The sequence below is a fragment of the Xenopus tropicalis genome, chromosome 3, assembly GCF_000004195.4.
Source record: "Xenopus tropicalis strain Nigerian chromosome 3, UCB_Xtro_10.0, whole genome shotgun sequence".
In the NCBI taxonomy this organism is placed as follows: Eukaryota; Metazoa; Chordata; class Amphibia; order Anura; family Pipidae; genus Xenopus; species Xenopus tropicalis.
In genome coordinates, this window is record NC_030679.2 from 43,580,452 (window position 1) to 43,601,015 (window position 20,564).

General features: G+C 39.2%; 1 protein-coding gene across 2 annotated transcripts in view; it reads left to right on the forward strand.

Annotated features, from left to right (window-relative positions):
* The window catches only part of jakmip2 (janus kinase and microtubule interacting protein 2), a 67,690-nt gene extending 47,672 nt beyond the window's left edge, over nt 1-20,018 (forward strand). Inside the window, exons 13-23 of one of the 2 annotated variants that reach the window (XM_002936708.5) lie at nt 2,688-2,750; nt 3,284-3,382; nt 7,178-7,276; nt 9,510-9,563; nt 10,852-10,917; nt 14,116-14,184; nt 14,482-14,559; nt 14,687-14,890; nt 15,864-15,929; nt 17,782-17,849; nt 18,706-20,018. In XM_002936708.5, coding sequence (XP_002936754.2) covers nt 2,688-2,750; nt 3,284-3,382; nt 7,178-7,276; nt 9,510-9,563; nt 10,852-10,917; nt 14,116-14,184; nt 14,482-14,559; nt 14,687-14,890; nt 15,864-15,929; nt 17,782-17,832 — 849 coding nt within the window. In that variant the 3' untranslated portion in view covers nt 17,833-17,849; nt 18,706-20,018. The remainder of the gene's footprint in view (nt 1-2,687; nt 2,751-3,283; nt 3,383-7,177; nt 7,277-9,509; nt 9,564-10,851; nt 10,918-14,115; nt 14,185-14,481; nt 14,560-14,686; nt 14,891-15,863; nt 15,930-17,781; nt 17,850-18,705) is intronic. The other variant, XM_012959805.3, reaches the window with a different exon arrangement.
* Nucleotides 20,019-20,564: the final 546 nt, after the last annotated feature.

Sequence of the window (20,564 nt, forward strand, 5' to 3'; positions counted from 1 at the left end):
ACAATTCCATCTGAGGCCCCTTCAAAGGACCATTATCTCAGAGTGGCGCAAACATCACCTTATCAACCAGAGGATCTCCCTACCGACTCAGACGGTCGACTCTCTGAATTGGTGGCTGACCCCACCTCACCTAACACAAGGAAGACCCTTTGCGGACCCGGACTGGCAAATCATCACAACCGATGCCAGTCTGTCGGGCTGGGGAGCCACCTTCCAGAACTTTTCGGCACAAGGCCTATGGACAACAGCGGAATCCAGACTGCCGATAAACATATTAGAGATCAGGGCCATTTTCAGAGCCCTGACCCACTGGGAAACCCGACTGACAGGACTAGCCATCAGAATCCAGTCCGACAACGCCACTGCTGTGGCGTACCTCAATCGCCAAGGGGGAACCAAGAGTGTGGCAGCAGCAGGCGAAATCAGCAAGATCCTTCGCTGGGCAGAGAACAACGTCCCACAGATCTCCGCAGTCCACATTCCAGGCCTTCTGAACTGGGAAGCGGACTATCTCAGTCGCTACAGACTAGACCCGACGGAATGGGAACTGAATGCCGAGGTTTTCGACATCATAGCGAAACAATGGGGCAGACCAGACTTAGACCTAATGGCGTCTCGCCACAACAAAAAGGTTCCACTATTCATCTCCAAGACCAGGGACCATCTAGCAGCAGGGGTAGATGCCCTGACTGCACCGTGGGGGGTCCCGCTGGCCTACGCCTTTCCCCCCCTTGCCATGCTACCACGTCTCATCAAGAGGATGAGGAAGGAGAGCGGCACGTTCATCATAATCGCTCCAAATTGGCCACGGAGGTCGTGGTTCACAGACCTGGTAAATCTCTCCATCGATCCGCCCATGGCACTTCCCGTTCGGGCAGACTTGCTTCACCAAGGCCCAATCCTCCACCACAACCCTCAAATGTTCCATTTGATGGCGTGGCACTTGAGACCGCTATTCTGACCCGGAAAGGGTTTTCAATAGTAGTGGCTCAGACTATGATTAGGGCCAGGAAGGAGGTATCCTCTAAGGTATACCATAGAATCTGGAACCTCTTCATCCACTGGTGCGCACAAAAGCAAGTAGTTTATCAGAGTGCAAACGTTCCTCTGATCCTCCAATTCCTGCAAGATGACCTGGACAAGGGCTTGAGCCTAGGGTCCCTTAAAGTCCAGGTATCAGCCTTGTCCATTCTGCTACAGAAGAAACTGGCAGGGCTAGGAGATGTAAGAACATTCTTACAGGGAGTAGCTCACCTGTCACCGGCCTGGAGACCCCCGGTGCCACCCTGGGACCTCAATCTCGTCTTGTCGGCACTCTTGGAGGCCCCCTTTGAACCCATCCACACCATTGAGCTTCCCTGGCTTACCTGGAAAGTAGTCTTCCTCACGGCCATTTCTTCAGCAAGACGCGTTTCGGAACTAAGTGCACTGTCGTGCGACTCTCCTCACTTAATTTTCCATGAGGAAAAAGCAGTCCTGCGCACAGTTCCTTCCTTCCTACCGAAAGTGGTATCACCCTTTCACCTAAACGAAGAGATAGTTCTCCCTTCCTTCTGTAGCTCGCCCAAAAATCCCAAAGAAGCCAAACTACACAAACTAGACGTAGTTAGATCAATGAAAGTCTATGTAGACAGGACAGCTCACTTCCGCAAAACCAGGAATCTCTTCGTGATTCCGTCAGGCAGCCGTAAGGGCTGTTCAGCTTCAAAAGCCACAATTGCTCGCTGGATCAGGGAAACTGTTCGCCGGGCGTACATATCCCTGGGAAAAACACCCCCCTTCGGGATAAAAGCACATTCCACCAGAGCACTAGGGGCATCCTGGGCATGCAGGAACCGGGCTTCCGCGGAGCAGCTGTGTAAAGCGGCAACCTGGTCTTCCGCGCACACCTTTACAAAATTCTATCGCTTCGATACCTTCGCCTCGGCCGAGGCAGCCTTCGGGCGTAAAGTTCTGCAGTCGGTAGTTCAAAGCTAGACTGCAATTAATCCTAGTTCAGTTTCCTCCCTCCCAGGGGGGACGGCTTTGGTATGTCCCCATGGTGCCTGTGTCCCCCAGGACGCAAGAGAAAAGGGGATTTATACTTACCGTTACATCCTTTTCTCTTAGTCCTATAGGGGACACAGGCACCATGGGGTTAAATCCCCTCCCATCAGGAGGCAGGACACTGTATAATTTTGATTTCTCTCCCCTATATAACCTCTTCCCCCACCCAGGTACCTCAGTTATGTAACAAGACCGAGCAAACAGTGCTCTTAACTTAATAACTATAAGCTATAACACAGCTGAGTGAGAAGGTATGCATGATCCCTAAGTTTCCAGGGAGGGTGGCCTGTGTCCCCTATAGGACTAAGAGAAAAGGATGTAACGGTAAGTATAAATCCCCTTATTTGTCAAAATAAATTGATAATTAAAAAAATAGAAAAAACATTTATGCAAGGTTTTCTAATTTATCCTCTATTTTATTCTGAAATGTACTCCCTATCCCTATAAGGAATTCATGTCAAAATGGGCATTATTATAAGTGCAAATATTGTTATAAGCAAATTATATATATAAATGATATATAGAATATAATTATGTATGCAGTATGTATGTATATATATATATATATATATATATATATATATATAGTACTTTCCTTTGTCTATAGACACATTTCAGAACAGAATTCTTTTGTTCAACAGGACTCACACTGGGTAGATGAGAAGCAACTCTTCATTAAACGCAACCAGGAGCTTTTGGACAGGGTATGTTTCCTTTTTAATATGAATGCATGTTGTAGACCTATTGGACGGATGAGCAGCATTCTCCTGTACATGTTTACTGCATGTTTACTGTGACCCCACCTGATGCAGCTACTACCACAGAGATCAGCAGAACATTGAGATATATATATATATACAGACCACTGTAAAGTAATATAGTAATCACTTTTTTGACATTTACATGCAGTGATCAGACACATTCAATTTTATAAACTGTTTTAATAAAGAATATCCATTTACCCCAATGAACCCTTTCTGTGTGGGCCCAGATTTAGTTTTAACATCTTCAAAACAAAGGTGTACAAAAATCATACAATATTCTCCCATTCTTTTGGCCCTTCGAGATTGGTAACTGGATGGTTCAATGGACATAGTACAAAGAAAATAGAAACAGCATATTAAGTCACAGATTGAATTGTGCAGTGAATTCAGGTTGGTTACCTTACAGGTTGGCACCTGTACTTGTTTTTGTTCATTTTTTCCCTTTTTTTCTTATATGCAATAATTTATTTTAGATTGAGAGACTGGAGTCAGAGAACAGCCGATTGCAGCAGGAACTGCAGGATTCCAGAGATCAAAATGAGTTACTGGAGTTTCGAAACCTTGAGCTAGAAGTAAGATTTTCCAATAAAATATTATTTATCATTTATTAATTGTTAATGTATTATAATTTATTCAAAGCAAGTGCAGTTGCAGCCATGCAACTTTGAGAATCTGGCACTTACATCATTTTGACACAGAGCACCAGAAAGGACAATTGTCATTGCAATGTAGCATGCATATGAATAAGCATAGGAGGAGCATTTAGCATAGGAGCATTTAGCCCAGGCCAGTGCAGTGATTTAGCCTTTCCTTCTCCTGTAAGTGTGCAAGAATTTGTATATGATGATAAACAAGCATTCTACTTCCAGTCCATCAGTTTTACAGCCAATGTCTACTGCCTGCTTGACCATAGCTATATGAACCACTTGGAAAAAAAGCTTTGATGGGGTGGACTACAATCACCAGTATTTGCAATATGGCTATCCGTGCATATGACCTATATCCAACTATTGGGCCTGAAGCCTATTTGTTTGCATAACCTGAAAATCAGCTTGTGTGGCCTACTTCAGAAAGAAACATTAGCTGAAGTGCTGCAGGAGAGAAACGTCAAGATGCTATAATTAGACTCCATAAAACAGAACCTCTATGTGGAACTGTCATGTATAATATAAATATGTAGGAAATGGTCTAGGCATGATGGACTTTTAGAAACCATTGACATTTCCATTTAGAGAAGACATTGTACTGATGTCAGCAGCTGACTCATGCCAGATGCTGCTTTTGGACTGACATTACAGAAAATATCACACCATAACAAACTCTGACCTGGCCAGTCATTACATTTATATAATGTGGGTATTCATTTCTTATTTTATGTATAATGTATATGTATAATGTGTATAATTTGTTTAATATGTATACTATGTATATTATATGTATAATACAAAAAGAAGTGAGAGCATACTGTACTGATGTAATATAATGCAATGATGTAATGTACAGGTATGGGACCTATTATCCAGAATGCTAGGGACCTGGGGTTTTCCGGATAAGGAATCTTTCCGTAATTTGGATCTCCATAACATAAGTCTGCTAAAAATCATCTCGATATTGAATAAACCCCTTAGGCTTGTATTGCCTCCAATAAGAATTAATTATATCTTAGTTGGGATCAAATACAAGGTACTGTTTTATTGTTACAGAGAAAAAGGATATCATTTTTTAAAATTAGAATTATTCGCTTATAATGGAGTCTATGGGAGATGGCCTTTCTGTAATTCGGAACTTTCTGGATAACGGGTTTCCGGATAAGGGATCCCATACCTGTACTGATATAATATAAGATACTGATATAATAAATATATATATATATATATAAAACAGTCCACACGACAGCACCACACTCCAAAATCTGCTGCTCTGCAGTTGCCCCTGTGCACGGGATATCATATAAATATCAAAATAAAACAGCCAGCACCAAGGGTCTTTGTGTTTCAAAAAATCTCTCGTGTATTAAAATTGCATGTACAACCGACGTTTCGGTCCCTTTTGGAAAAAGGTCCCAAAAGGGACCGAAACGTCGGTTGTACATGCAATTTTAATACACGAGAGATTTTTTGAAACACAAAGACCCTTGGTGCTGGCTGTTTTATTTTGATATATATATATATATATATGGGATAACCCATTATCCGGAAAGTTCTGAATTAGAAAAAGGCCATCTCCCATAGACTCCATTATAAGCAAATAATTCTAATTTTTAAAAATAATTTCCTTTTTCCCTGTAATAATAAAACAGTACCTTGTACTTGACCCCAACTAAGATATAATTAATCGTTATTGGAGGCAAAACAAGCCTATTGGGTTTATTCAATATGTTTAATAATAATGTTTTTTAGCAGACTTAAGTTATGGAGTTCCAAATTATGGAAAGATCCCTTATCCAGAAAACCCCATGTCCCGAGAATTCTGGATAATAGTACTACAAAAAGAAATGAGAGCATGCTGTACTGAATCTGAGAATCTGAACAGACTTTGGCTGCTTTGTAGTTGCAGAAAGAACATAGTACCTGATTCTGAGGGAATCAGATGTCTCTTTAAATACCCATTCATGTGTAGTCTAAGGGCAGTGGCACACAGGGATATTAGTCGCTTGCAATAAATCTTCACTATTGCAGGCGACTAATCTCCCTGACATGCCATCTTACCAGCAAGAAAATAAATTGCTGGTGGGACGGCATATGCATTGACAACTTTGGGCGTCTTTGGAAAACCGAAGCAACGCGTATGCCATCCCACCGGCTGATTCCCTGCACATGCTTTGTGCTGCTGTCACATGTGCTGCATATTTAACCATATTCATTTTTAGGGTTTATTTCTCCTTTAAATACTCTGAAGGAAATGCCATTATATGACTAATAGCCAAACACAGTTTTCTATATAGGGTTACAGTTGACATAAAAAGAGCAAAGGAGATTAATTTGATACCATAAAAATGAAGAGATCTGAGAAACAACTGTATCTTAGAGAGGATGAGGGAAATTGGATGCCAATAAGGCTGCCATAGAGAAAGCAGCTGTAAGGAGGGAGAATTTAACATATGCTAGGGGCTAGTGTAGAAAGCAGAAATTGTGTGAGACGGAAGTGAGATGCAGATATCATCTGGCTGGTAGGAAACAGCTGACTGACATTTATTAGGAGGAAGGAATTGCTCTGCCAAAAGGGTGATGGGTGTGAGAGTTAAAAGGAGAATAATACTGTCCCATTGGCATGAGAGGAAGATTGGGGGAAAGCCAGCTGGGTGTGATATAGGCAGCAGCATCTGCATCCAGAGTAACACTAGGAGAACAAGTTCACAGAAGAGAGAATTAACACCAGGTACACCATAGTTAATTTATATGACAGACATTACATGGCAACTCAAACAGCAAATCCCATGAATTCATCTACAAGGAAGTACAATGTTAAACATGTATTTTAGTGTATAGTTTGTTCATATTAGTGGAATCATTTGCAGATATCTCACACATGCCTTCATGCATTTTTGGTCTTCTGCCATAAAGTCGTATCATATTTTCCCTAAGGAAATGCCACAGTTGAAGTTTTTGTCTCTGAAATCCCATCAAGTACATGCACACTTTACATATTTACCCCCTTAGCCCTTCAGTCCTTTAGTTATAGTACTGCCATTTATAAACGTTTATAGTGAGATTTTCTAATTGTATTGGTACTGGGGAAATTATTCTGCCAGCCCTTATGTTGGTGTCTAGTTTCATTGGAGACTATATACACTGTTGCTGCAGTTTTTACATTGGTCTGATAGCTCCTTGTAAGAATGAATGAATGTTTTTCTATATAAGAAAGCAATATGATAGGTTTAAAGTACTAGAAGCCTTTATTCCATTATTCCTGTACACTAGACACTATTAAGTAGGTACCTGTAGGTGCTGATCTGGGTTTTGTTGAATGAAACCAGATTAGAGTCATAAATCTAAGAAATTGTTGCATTGACGTACAGCATAGTACAACTATGGAGAAACCTTGTTCTATTGGCATTTTATTATATAGGCATAAATAAGCAGGATGAACAATTTTGCCAAAATATTTACATGGGTTCAGCATTCAGCTGGATAAGTTTTGTGAGATGCATCTGATCGGAAATGTGACCAGAGCTTTCTTTGGCTAAGCTCCTTATGGAGTATAACAGCAACAGCATTTAATACTCTCAAAAGACAACAAGCAATGGGCACTGGGTTTTAAATTTTACTCACTGTACTATTTTATTTGTCTTCATACACTGTAGCATGTACCAGAATTACATTAACAACACTTACTTGTTCTTATATGCACCTGTATCTTCTTTTAAGGAGAGAGAAAGACGATCGCCGCCATTTAATCTCCAGATCCACCCATTCGCTGATGGAGTCAGTGCATTGCAGATCTACTGTATGAAGGAAGGAGTAAAGGTATGGGACATGTACTTACTGTATCTACCTAACTTATAGAAACATGGAATGTTACACAGTGCCTAGATAACAGACATGAAGCTTAATGGTTCAGATCTGAATCTTTGTACTCAGGCGCAGGTATAGGATCATGTTTAAATTACATAGCTGTATAGAATGAAGACCCTAGTCGTTTAAAACATCCTAGAGAGAAAAAAGATGAAGGAAGCCACTTTCAGGATGGATATTTCCCTGGGGTAGAGATAGTGGGGTTGGCTTTTATTAGGGTTAACCGATCACCTGAAAATTTAGGGACGGTATGCAAGCCCGGACTGGGATTCAAAATAGGCTCTTGCATTCCAAGTACACAGAGGCCCAAACAGCCCTCACCAGCCCAATAAATAGTGACTGTCTATGGTATTTTACAGCAGCCCCTCTGGCATTTGCTAGAATTTTCAGATTGCCAATCCAGGCCTGCATGGTTTTGCACTAAGGGACAGACGGAATCAGGTAACTGAGAGTATTTATAGGGGGAATTGGCTGTTTTTCCATTATGTGTGCCTTAGCCTTCTGAAGGTCAGTCTTGATTTAATTCTATTTTGTAAATGTTCATCTGGTTATTGGAAGATGTAAATATTGTGTTCTATTCAAACTCTTAGGGGCTGATTTACTTACCCACGAACGGGTCGAATGGAGTCCGATTGCGTTTTTTTCGTAATGATCGGTACTTTGCGATTTTTTCGGATTCTTTACGAATTTTTCGGATCCAATACGATTTTTGCGTAAAAACGCGAGTTTTCCTATCCATTACGAAAGTTGCGTAAAAAGTTGCGCATTTTGCGTAGCGTTAAAACTTACGCGAAAAGTTGCGCATTTTTCGTAGCGTTAAGTTTTAACGCTACGAAAAATGCGCAACTTTTTACGCAACTTTCGTAATGGATACGAAAAACTCGCGTTTTTACGCAAAAATCGTATTGGTAACGAAAAATTCGTACAGAATCCGAAAAAATCGCAAAACATACGAAAAAGTCGCAAAATGTTCGTTTTCAAGTCGGAACTTTTCCAATTCGGGTCGGATTCGTGGGTTAGTAAATCAGCCCCTTAGTATTTTTCACATAAAAACCAGTTCTAAATGACTGCACTATTCAATTCCTATTATTATAACTCGCTCAGAATACACTTCTGTTTTACCAGAGATTTTGTGCTATAACAGATTATGTGTCCCCTACTGTTCTTAATAAGGATATTACAAGGCACCTGCAGCCTGATCCTCTGTGACTACAAATCTCCTTACAGACTTGCAGTATCATTTCTATGCACAGTAGGGGATACCTTACCGTTTGAGTAGACCTTAGTATTCTACTGGGTTAATTCCTGCTTACTGGGATTTCATATGGACCAGTGCATAAAAATCACTGCTGCTTATAAGGATGGGGATAAGGGAACTCAGTATGAACAACTCATTATTCTTTTCATTGCTTTTCAAACCTTCTTTTAAATATTTTGAAAAGAAGAATTAATTTTCTTCTGCTTTCTGCTATATAATAATATAACATATGGTACTTTTCCCATCATGGAAAAATAGCCTGGACACTGATAATATTCATTTACATCTTACTTACATCACTGGCACCTTTACTTGGGCATTGACTCCATCCCACACATTACCATTCCAATTCCTTATTGTTAACCCAGCTCTAATGGGGTAACAAGAAGGAATTGGATCCCCATCCACTCTTGCCCATACCCCTAGCTCAGCCATCTTTCACCCTCACAGTTACCCTAACAATTAAAACATGCAACCTGTATAAGAATTTTGTATAGCTGTTGTAAGATCCTGGCCATCTTGTGTGTCCTCTAATATTTAATCCTTTTAACAGCGTTTAGACACCAGCCATAAAGATTTAAGGATTCTTGTTGTACATTTATTTATGATGCAAGACAACCTCCAGGTTTCACAAAGGACATGAGAAAGCATTGCCATGCTGTGACTCCATCTCTGCTTTCTATTGATCCTTGAAAGGGACATTAGATGGAAGCTAATCAATATTTACCTAAGTTATGCACAATAAAAAAACACATATACTTACTGTCTGATTCACTTCCTCCTTTGATGTCTGGCTATCCACAGCTAATACTCTATAATAGAATCATCTCACATCCTTCCAACAACTTCAGCTTTGATTATGCGTATGTGCTGTATGCCAAGCTATGAAGTTCAGAGCTGAATCAGGCTGTGTTTCTGTGTTTCTAGGATGTCAGTATACCGGACCTCATCAAACAGCTGGACATACTGGGTGACAATGGGGTAAGCAGAGCTGGATTTTAGAATTTTGTTTTTACATATAGTAAATCATTTCATAATTAAAATGTGTATGATTATTATAAAGACCTAAGGAATAATAATATAAAGGGCAAAACACAACACTGTATGTATAAAAGAAAATTGTTCCCTGAGTATGAATACTTAACCAACAGATAGTTTATATCATATTAAATGGATTATTAAAAAAATTATACAATACTGGAATATATATACGAGTAAATATTGCCCTTTTACTTCTGTTACCTTGTCTACGTTCCCCTCAGAGATCACCTGACAGTGGGAGCAAAAGACAGAACTTCATTTATTGTTCATTTATTGACTGACGGGGCACAGCATGTATATGTCCCTTAGCTTGTTTGTGTGCTCTGTGAATCCTTAGTACGTACATTGATAATTTTCTATTTAGGATTACCCAGTGGCGCATACTAATAAAAAAGTATATTTTTATGAAAATAGTTTATTTAGATGAAGCAGGGTTTTACATACAAATTTTTTATGTGATATATTTTATAGAGCCCTACATTGTTTGGGGTATAGTTTTCCTTTACTGTTGACAAAGGCCATTTAGCCTGAGTATGCTCATTGTGCCAAGCACAAGTGCAGCAGTTCAGCCTGTTATTGTGTGCAACTGTGCACAAAGTGTAAAGTACAGAGCACAGAGATGCAAGGGAGCCCTGAAATCTTCATCTTCAGCCTTAAGGGGCTTGTGTTTTCTTGGCAGGTTGTGCCTACACACAACTAACTTGCACCTAGTGAATTGCAGACTAATATTTTTACCGTCACATGCATCTGTGTGCCAGATGCATATGGACAATGACTAACAAACCTGCAACAAACACAAATCTACGAACACGGGTATGAATTTGCACCTGCATTACACACTATTATGTGGGTGTATGCTATTAACCTGGACTTTTGCCCAGGAGCACTCCTGCCATGCAAACTGAGTAACTTGCCTCAGGCGGCAGCACCCTGCAGGTTACTAGGGATGGCAAAACGCTGCCCCAGGTAACTTTAAGAGCCAAAATTGTGTTTTTTAAATGGGAATTTAGCCTTAGGGTGGAACTGAGTGATGCATCTTAACTGCTTTTGGGGAAATAATGCATTGCGGTAAAAAAACTGTAGATTGTGTAAATTGTGCCACCCAGTGCAAAAGTGCAGTTGTGTTAGTCCTAAAGTGTTTTAGCAAAATATCAAGGAGCCATGAGAAAAATGTGAGCAAATTATCAATGATATTATTTATATGCTTTCCTTTTTCCTGTCCCTGCAGAATCTGAGAAATGAAGAACAAGTTGCCATTATACAAGCTAGTACCGTGCTGTCCCTGGCTGAAAAGGTAAAGCATTAGACTGGTCCTGGAATAACGTTCATGTGGTACTCACTAATGAGAAATATTTATAGATTCAGTTTACTTATCTTGTACTGTATATTTAACTATTAAACAGAAACAGGTTTATAATACCAAGATATATTTAATGGTAGACATAACATATATTGTAAGATAAATTACATTTGCTGCTTATATATATATATATATATATATATAAACTGTTTAGAGAGCTAATGCAAAAGCTATTTAATGCATGGGTTGATCAAATTATATCAATCTTCACTAGACTCACTCATTCCTCTCTGTGCCACTTGGCATTATGTATGAGTGACTGCTAGGGGTTTAGCCTAGGGAAAAATGGTTTATAAAGACAGGGTGAAACCCAGGGTAAAATGTGAGAATTGACTTAAGGGGCAGAGAAAAGGGAAAGAATTGGAAAGGATACCCAGAACAGTGATTAATACAATAGGTATGTGCGTCATTTATTTTAAAAAACAATTCTTGTCACCTTAAACTAAAGGGCATTCATTTAGAAGGCATCATTTTAACTTAAACAACAGAAGGCAGTGTGCAAAAATGGCTGATCAATGACATTTTGCACTTTGCATACTACATTCTCCAATATAAATGACCTCTGAATATGTAAGCACCTTCCCTTATTTTGGCGAGAAAGCAGCATTTTTAACTTATATCTATAGTGACATCTTGTGGGCATTTAATGAATAGGAACCCAACTGTAAAACAGTAAAATTAAAGTAGGCAGGATGACTTTATAATGTAAAAAAAAGCATTATAATATTGTTTATAAATGTTGCTAATTTTGCTGATTGTTGATAAGTTTTCGAGGATTATGTTATATTTTGGCACAGTTGGGGGCATATTTACTTCAGTGTGAAATGTAAAATGTAACACACTTTCAACAAAAAAGAAAATTTGCCACCACAACATTGGTAATTTAGTTGACACTTTGCTTTGAGAAGCATTCTCATTGTTTTACCAGGAGTTATTATACCACTGAGAAACTACAAAAATACACCTATTTAACAAACCACCAGGCTGGCGAAATACCATTATAAATATATAGAAGCCACTTTAGCATCTCACTATCTGCATCATATCCTCAATGCTAATATCCCACATATGCCATTGCTTTATGGCATAACCCCTTGTTTTGTAACTGACTGTGTTACCAGGGTGATATTTCTTTTCAATATTTTGAATTTTTATTTTGAATTTTATTTGGGTTTTATTATTTGCTTTCTGCTACTGTCATTTCTAGAATTTATTTTCTTCCATGGGTACAAATGTCCCAAGGGGATCTTTCTTTTCTTTTCTTGTGATATTAAATGAATAGGCAGCTTGTGAGGTTCTGCTTGTTTGCCTTCCAACAATGATGGCAAGATGAGGTGTTACCTTCTCTCCCTGGGAAAGTCTGGCTGTGTTTCCTTCCACAGCACATATTAAGGGTATGTGATGCCTTTAATAAAAGCTCAGTGAAAGCAGTGTTGAAACTGGACCTCATAGGAACCTGACATAGGGACCCACTCTCACAATAATTAGATGTAGACAGTGGCAAATGTGGCAGGCGTCATAATGGACATAAGAAAGGGCTGATGAAAATTGTCCTTGGCTTGGGGCCCGCTAGAGTTGTTATCACCAGGAGATCCTTGCCAGTTCAACCCTAACTTCATGATACACAGTTTAAAACAGGTAGCACATGTCATCTGCAGACTCCAGGGGAGACATAAGTTGGGTTGCGTGGGGGAACCATGCCTTGTGACATCTGAATGCTTGCCGCGCATGCACACAAGCTGCCTCTGATGTCACTAAATGCTTTGTGCACATTGAATGCAATGGAGAAACTGGAAAATCCAGGGGAATGATGTATGGTGACAGGATACCGGGGGGGAGTTGACATGTCTGTGTGTGTGTGTGTATGTATGTATATATATAGATATATATAAATATAAATATGAGGCTTTATTCAGTCCACAAACAAATAGAATAAGTGACCAAAAACATATAAAAATGATAAATAAGCACCACAAAGAGTGCCTAAGAAATTATATACATAAGGACATTTAGTCCAGGGCTAATGGGTACCAAATCATAAAGACCTCAGGGAGTGATGAAGAAAATGGACAGCCCCATCTTATTTCCCCACCCCTAGTGCTGGAAAGGAGCTGCGGGCACATAGGTATACCCATGTGTGTGGTTGCCTAGCAACAACTTTGGCGCCCTTTTGTACTTAAAAACGTGTGTACAGCACTGTGGTGTTCCTGTCCCTGATGAAAGTTCCAGATAGGAGCTGAAACGTCAGACTGAATAAAGCCTCATATTTATTCATCTACACCTATGTGATTCTTCGTGTAAATTCCCTGTGTGTGCTGTCAATTTAACCCTGTACATCTACGCTTCCTGCACGGGCATCCAGGTATTACCTTTTGCTTATGGTGTGCAGCTTTCCAGCAATTCGTATCTATATATATGTATATAGTCCCAAAGGAGGAACACTCACACTAAAAATACAGTATATTATCTTCCTGGGTGCTAATAATAAATAATGTAATAGTCCCACGAAGTACAGCACTCAACAGGTCTTATGCAAGCAAAAATACGTTTTTTTAAATTTAATTTACAAACCCATATATATATATATATTCTTTATTCTGACAAATTAGAGATGTGCATGTATTAAGGACGGTCATGATAAAGCTGCAATCACAAAATGTGTACCCATGAGAAAAATACCAGCTGCTGTAAAAGGAGTAACTCTGCATTCAGACATGAAACACTTTGCTGCTTTTTTATTACTTTTAACTTGTTCTTGTGTGATTGTGGTTTATTCACTCTCATGGCTTTTGGGCTAAAGTTGCACATCTAGTCCCACATCAACTTTGGTCAACACAAAGTGCTCAGTCTTGCTATGGGTTTGCAAGCTTGTTCCTTAACGCCTTCACTTTTACTCAATTCCTTCCTCATATTTATCAGGCAGGTCAATGTTGATTTTAAACCTGTTAATTCTTTATGTTTCTTAGTGCCTTCAGTGGCCTTAAATTAAATATAAATGTGCTTCTTAGCAAAGGTAACAACCCAGTGGGACAATCAGCTCTTTAAAATCATCTTTTCAAAATATCATCACAACTGATATAGATTCTGAACAGCAGCCGTAGGACTTCATAATTTATTTTCTTCTCCCCCCAGTGGATCCAGCAGATAGAAGGGGCTGAAGCTGCTCTGCATCGGAAGATGATGGAATTAGAGAGTGACATGGTAATTACAGTCCCAGATAGACCCTATCTTTTTGTATTTGAGAACAAACATCAGATAAATAAGTCTCAGTTCTGTGCACAAGCTCCTGTTGTGTCACTCATAGACCCACCTCTGGCTCAGCTATACATTTTGCAAAGAAGCTATGTTAGTTAAATGCAGAATGTTCTGGGAAAGCTGGGAGGAAACAGGGAAAACTCATTCTTGAGCGTATGGTAAGGGAATGTTGTTCATGGTATGAGCTACCTACTGTGATTTACCACACTGCTGCCTAATCATTGAATTTGTATTTTATCCCAGGAGCAGTTCTGCAAGCTGAAAGGCTACTTAGAAGAAGAGTTAGATTACAGAAAGCAAGCCCTGGACCAAGCCTACATGGTATGTGTATGTGTGTACAGATAAGGTATAAATGATGATCTTCTTCCACACTGACCTGTAACTATAAAGATACCATATAAAGAATTATATATAAGAAGGCATGCTTATTTGTTTGGATTGGTCTCAGAGAATCCAAGAGTTGGAGGCCACGCTGTATAATGCATTGCAACAAGACACCGTGATCAAGTTCGGAGAGCTTTTAAATGACAAGCAACAAGATGAGCTCAGAATGGCAGTGGAGAAACTGCGGAGGCAAATGCTGAGGAAGAGCCGGGAGTTTGACTGTCAAATCCTCCAGGAGAGAATGGAGCTACTCCATCAGGCACATCAAGTAAGGCTTACCGGCAGTGGATATTCATTCAAACTTTATAAATAGTATACATCTTACTCCGTTAACTCAGAAGTGAATATGATTGCTTGTGGAGAAATTCAAAGACCTTCTGATCTGGTCAAATATAGACAGCTTTCAAATGCTAGAGTCCTGAGTGCTACTATGTGGCAAAAGTAGAAGCTTATGCCCATCTTACTGGTCTATTATCAAGCAGAAAAGTTGTGCAGACTTTTGATTTACTTGCATGTAGAGTATAATACCCCTTAAGGTAAAGTATGAGGATATTAGAAGTTACCTTGAAGTACCATGACCATATAATGGTACAAGGCCAAAATCCAAGTGGTTTTACACAGGTTATGGAACTCCAAGGTGACTTAGAATATCCCCTTATTTTACAACAGGGGGTACAATTTTCAATGAGTCACGTGGCACAAGTTGCATCATTAACTAATTATAACCGATGACATCACTAAGCACTACTAAGGATATAATTTACATTGAATTCATGGCTCTTTGCTGCCAAGACTGTGCCGATGAAGGTGGGATAATTTCAAAAGAATTACTGGCATGCTAGAAAAAATATATTTGTAACCCCAAACACACATCAGTGCTGAAACCATTGGCATTTGTTACATTGTTGTACATATAATTTTCAGAAGACAGGGATCCTATTCAAAGAACATAGACAAATATTGGCCTCATCATAGCCACACATTACCTATATCTGATTTAGTACTTATACTTTATTTTTTTAATATGTTTGTCAAGAGCAGTTCCAAACTGGCAACTAAACAACAATATGATGGAATCTCTATTACTCTGGAGCTAAATAGCTCTCGCTGTTCCATGCAGTTTCCATTTTCTTCCCCCCCCCCTCATTTTGCCTAACTGAGAGATTTATGTACAGTAAGATATAAAGTGCAGCTTTGCATGTCCAACAAGTCCTCTTGCTGACATTTCCTTTCATTTCCAGAGGATACGAGATCTGGAGGATAAAACCGATATTCAGAAGAGACAGATTAAAGATTTAGAGGAAAAGGTTTGTTTGAATGCATTTTAAACCTGCAAGATTATATATTTCTCTTAATTCTTATGGTCAGACTTGGCATTAGTTCCTAAAAGATGAAAAATAGACTACAGATATAAAGAATTTCATGTCTGCTTTAACTATTATCCAATATGCAGGAATATTCCAACATCCAAACCATTTTACATCAAACTAATGTTGCCTCCTAATATAGGAGTATCACTAACGTGGAAAGGGGTGTGGATATTATTGGTGGCAGCGGGTGGGGAGGTCAGGTCCTCCTGTGTGACAAAGGGTCCCCAATCTTATTTTTTATAATTTCATCTGGCAGCCAACTCACCCTCTGAATATACCTGTATGTGTAGGTAGCCCAGCAGCAGAGGTTAATTTTTCATACCCCCCTTGCACTAGTCAATGACTGGCATTTGGTCCATGTAGTAAAGTCCAGGAACTCCACATGGAGTGATGTGCAAGTACTATACTTCCCATGCATATCTTCCTCATAGCGTTTTTTTTACTTTTTCTTTTCTTTGCTGGGTTACCTCTATTTTTCCACTGCCCAGCAGCCCCATCACAGTCTGTGCTTTTACTTTTTTTTGTGATTGCCTTGCTGTCTTTATGATTCTGTCCCTGCTCTTCTTCTCTTTGTTTTTCTTTTATTTCCTCCTTTCATATATACCCTGTCATATTTTGTCCCCTTTGTGTAATCTCTTCCATCCCTAATATGCCTTTCCCCATACACTTCTCCTGTTTTAATTTTATTCCTTCCTTTTTATCATATATCCCTGCTTTTGTTTTTTTACTTTGCCACCTCCTCTCTGTTCTTCCTGTATATTTCTCTCTCCTGTTTAGCTTTGTGCTGAATTAAAGGGATACTAACCTTTTTAATTGTTTAAGGGTGTCATACCCAGGACCCAGTATCCCAAGGTTAGAGAATTTCATGCTTGTTCTTCTTTATGGGTGTACTGCCTAAAGCACTCTCCAGCTATTTATGGGCTACTGTAATCCAAAAATGTTGTGCTTAAAAAATACAATCCTGAGCATATTGGGTCCTAGGAATATTAATATTCAGGTAAGGGACCTGTAATCTAGAATGCTCTGGACCTGGGGTTTTCAAGATAAGGGGTCTTTCTGTTATTTAGACCTTCATACCTTAAGGCTACTAAAAAAATCATGTAAACATTAAATGAACCCAATAGGATTGTTTTGCCTCCAATAAGGATTAATTACAGTATATGTTAGTTAACATCAAGTACATGGTACTGTTTTATTATTACAGAGAAAAAGGAGATGTTTTTAATACATTTTTAAGTATTTGATTAGTATGGAGCCTATAGCAGATGGCCTACCTGTAATTCTGAGCTTTCTGGATAACGGGTTTCCGGATAACAGGCCCCATACCTGTATTTAATAATAAATGGGCTACAATTTGTGTCAGTACCCCTTTATTAGCCCCTCAAGCCTAAAACTAACAATGATACGAACAGGCCTATAACTTGAAAAGATTGAGATTTTTAAATGAGAAGGACCACCAAAACCTATTGCCACCAGAGAAAAAATGTATTGCCCTGTTATTCTAAAACATTTCCACAACAAGTGTAGAGAAGGGTGGGAAAAATGAAAGGTTAGTAAAAATGAAATAGTTTTCTGCGTGTGACTCTGCCATGAAACAAAGCTGTATTTAATAATTGTAATATTTAATAATGTAATAATATTATTTAATAATAATACTTTAGTTATTAGTTATTACCGTAGTTGTTAATTGAGAGAGACAATGGGTGATATATTGTAATAGTAGTGAATATTAAGCCTTACTCTCAGTTGGCACACAGTGCTTATCTGTCCTATTCTCTTCCCTCTGCAGTTTCTTTTTCTATTCTTGTTCTTCTCTCTCGCCTTTATTCTTTGGCCTTGATGTTCCCACTTGACCAGGTAAGTGCTGTAATTTGCTTCTGTCTCACCACTGACTTATTGGTGAAATGCCCATGCCTGTTCTCATACACTCATACAGTAACAGTAGCTCCATCACAAATGCCTTCCACTAGATTTTACCCATAAATCCTAAAACGCAGCTGTAGCAACTATATTTCTGTATAAGTTATAGTGTAATTGCTGGTTAAATTTTAATATCTGGCTAGCGAACAACCTGACTTACAAGAAATAGTATATATTATGGGGTAGATAAAGTATCGGACTGGACTGACACAATCCCAGAAGTGCTATCAGTGTTGGGAGAAAATTACCATTGGGTAATTTAGGGAAACATTCCCATTAACACTTTCTTATTTCCATTATAAGCCTATATAAGCTTCATACCATTTAATACTGTCTCCATCCAAGTGTTTCGAGAGTGGGCCCTGAATGTTTGGTGGGCTCTAGGAGGCCAGATTTACAAAATAATGAGGGCCCAGACTAGTGGTAGGCTGAGAGAAGAGGTACATGCCCACACCCCCACCATTATACCTTAGGCATGTGTCTCTTGTGCTTAACTTTAGTTCCATCCCTTTTTACAAACAGAAATAACTTTTAAACTATTGTAAATCTATCATCTGTGTATATCAGAATGTTGCTGGCAACTACATTTTCTTTCATTGGGCCAATTGTTTATATAGTTTATATCCCCTTTTAGCTCAATATATCATCCAAGAGTAAGCAATTCTTGCAACAAAAAAGGTAGGTTATTATTGTCAAATGTGCCACCTACATACAGTGATGTCTATCGGGTTACAATGAAATACAGGGGTACTGCACTAAGCAGATCTTAACACAATTGCCTTGTCTATTGCAGACTGCTAGACAACATGGATAAACCCCTTGCAAACAGACAAATGCTTCCATAGTTGCAGAGAGGGGAACCTTGTTTACACCTGTGCTGAATGTGCTGACTGACAAAACCCTGACTGCTGGGCCTTTGAATTAAAGCCATTGCTCCTGATCTTCTACTTGACAGCTCCATGTTGGTCTTGTTCAAATCTCCAGTATATGCTGCATTCAGTGACACCGTAAGCACTGATTCTAAAGGAGGAAATGAAACTCATGTCCTTCAGAACAGCACCAGTGGGACAAGAGGAATATGTGTCTTGGGCAAAGAACCAAAGCTACAGAGAAACAATCTATTCCCTGCTGTGCAGGGGGAAACTTTTAGCGGAAGACTTTATACATCCAATAAAAGCATTGACATTAAATAATAATTAAAAAAAAAAAAAATCTTCAACGGACAAAGCCGGAGACCGATCCACAGCCCTGCAGAGGTTATTTACAATAAAATCTTAAATTCTTTCCGTCTGGTTTACTTAATACAGGGATGGGGTTTGTTTTAACTCAGGAACAGAGACAGTTTTAATGTGATTGTGGCAGTTAAATTATTAGAATTAACTTTCCCTTTGCTCTCTAAGGTGATGTTTAAAGCGAAAGTTTAGCATTATTTGAAGGTCATCTCTATATTTCATCTGTAATTTCTAATCCAACTCTTGGATTTGGGGGATGCAAAACAATGAGGTCCAGTTCATTTGATCTTTGTGTTTACACTGAATATTATGTTTGCAATTTAGTTTGGGTACAGTTGTCTGACATGCCTGCAATGAAAAGGTGTCATCCTTTGCAGATGAAGCAAACTTTGTTTTGATATTATACGGCAACCATGGCAAAACATGCCCCACTATATAGATAAAAAAATGCAGAATAATGATGTGTTTAATTAAAGTGATATATGGTGGGATGGCAAATTCCCTATCTCAAGTTTGCTCCATCTCAATGTTATTGTTCTGAAATCTGGCCAGAGAGAACCTTGGTTGTTAATAGGGAGTTCACTTGACAAGAAAACCCAGATTTACTTGTTGCCAAAATATTAGGTGCTCCCCCATGAGAATTAAATTGCTAAGTTTTTTTCCCTGGGACAGAATTCCTTTTAGGAAAGAATTCATTGGACCAGGTAAAAAAAAAGTTACCATATTTTTTAATATTTTTTTCTTAGCATCCCTTGACAGAATAATGCTGGCGATACACTGAAAGATCAGCTTGTTTGCTGAGGATGCCAAACAAGGGGATTTTCCCTTATATGCCCCCCTTCGAGGTGGGCGATATTGGCTCGTGAGGGCCAAACAATTGAATCACAGTAATGGGATCTAGGCCCTTAGGGGAAGGAGCGCATTAATGATTAGTGATGAGCGAATCTGTCCCCTTTCGCTTCGCCGAAAAATTTCACGAAACATCGAAAATGTTTCGCGTCAAAAAAATTGTCGCTCGCAGCTATTCTTTTGTCGCCCACGGCTATTCTTTTGTCGCTCGCAGCTATTCTTTTGTTGCGCATCTATTCTTTTGTCGTCCGCGACTATTCTTTTGTCACTCGCAGCTATTCTTTTGTCGCGCAGCTATTCTTTTGTCACCCGCGGCTATTCTTTTGTTGCGCAGCAAATTTTTTGCGGCGCATTTTTTCATCCGTTTTGCGAAACAATCTGCCAATAGCGTAACGCAGAAATTCGCCACTAATCCATGCCTGGCGAAACATTTCACCCATCACTATTAATGATCCAATGTGCTCTTTAACCCAAGCAAGTTCTACTCTAAGGCCAAGTCTAACTCTGTTGAGGAATGCCTGGAAAGGGTGGGAAACTCGGTGGTAAATCAAGCTTTAGTTGTCCTTTACAA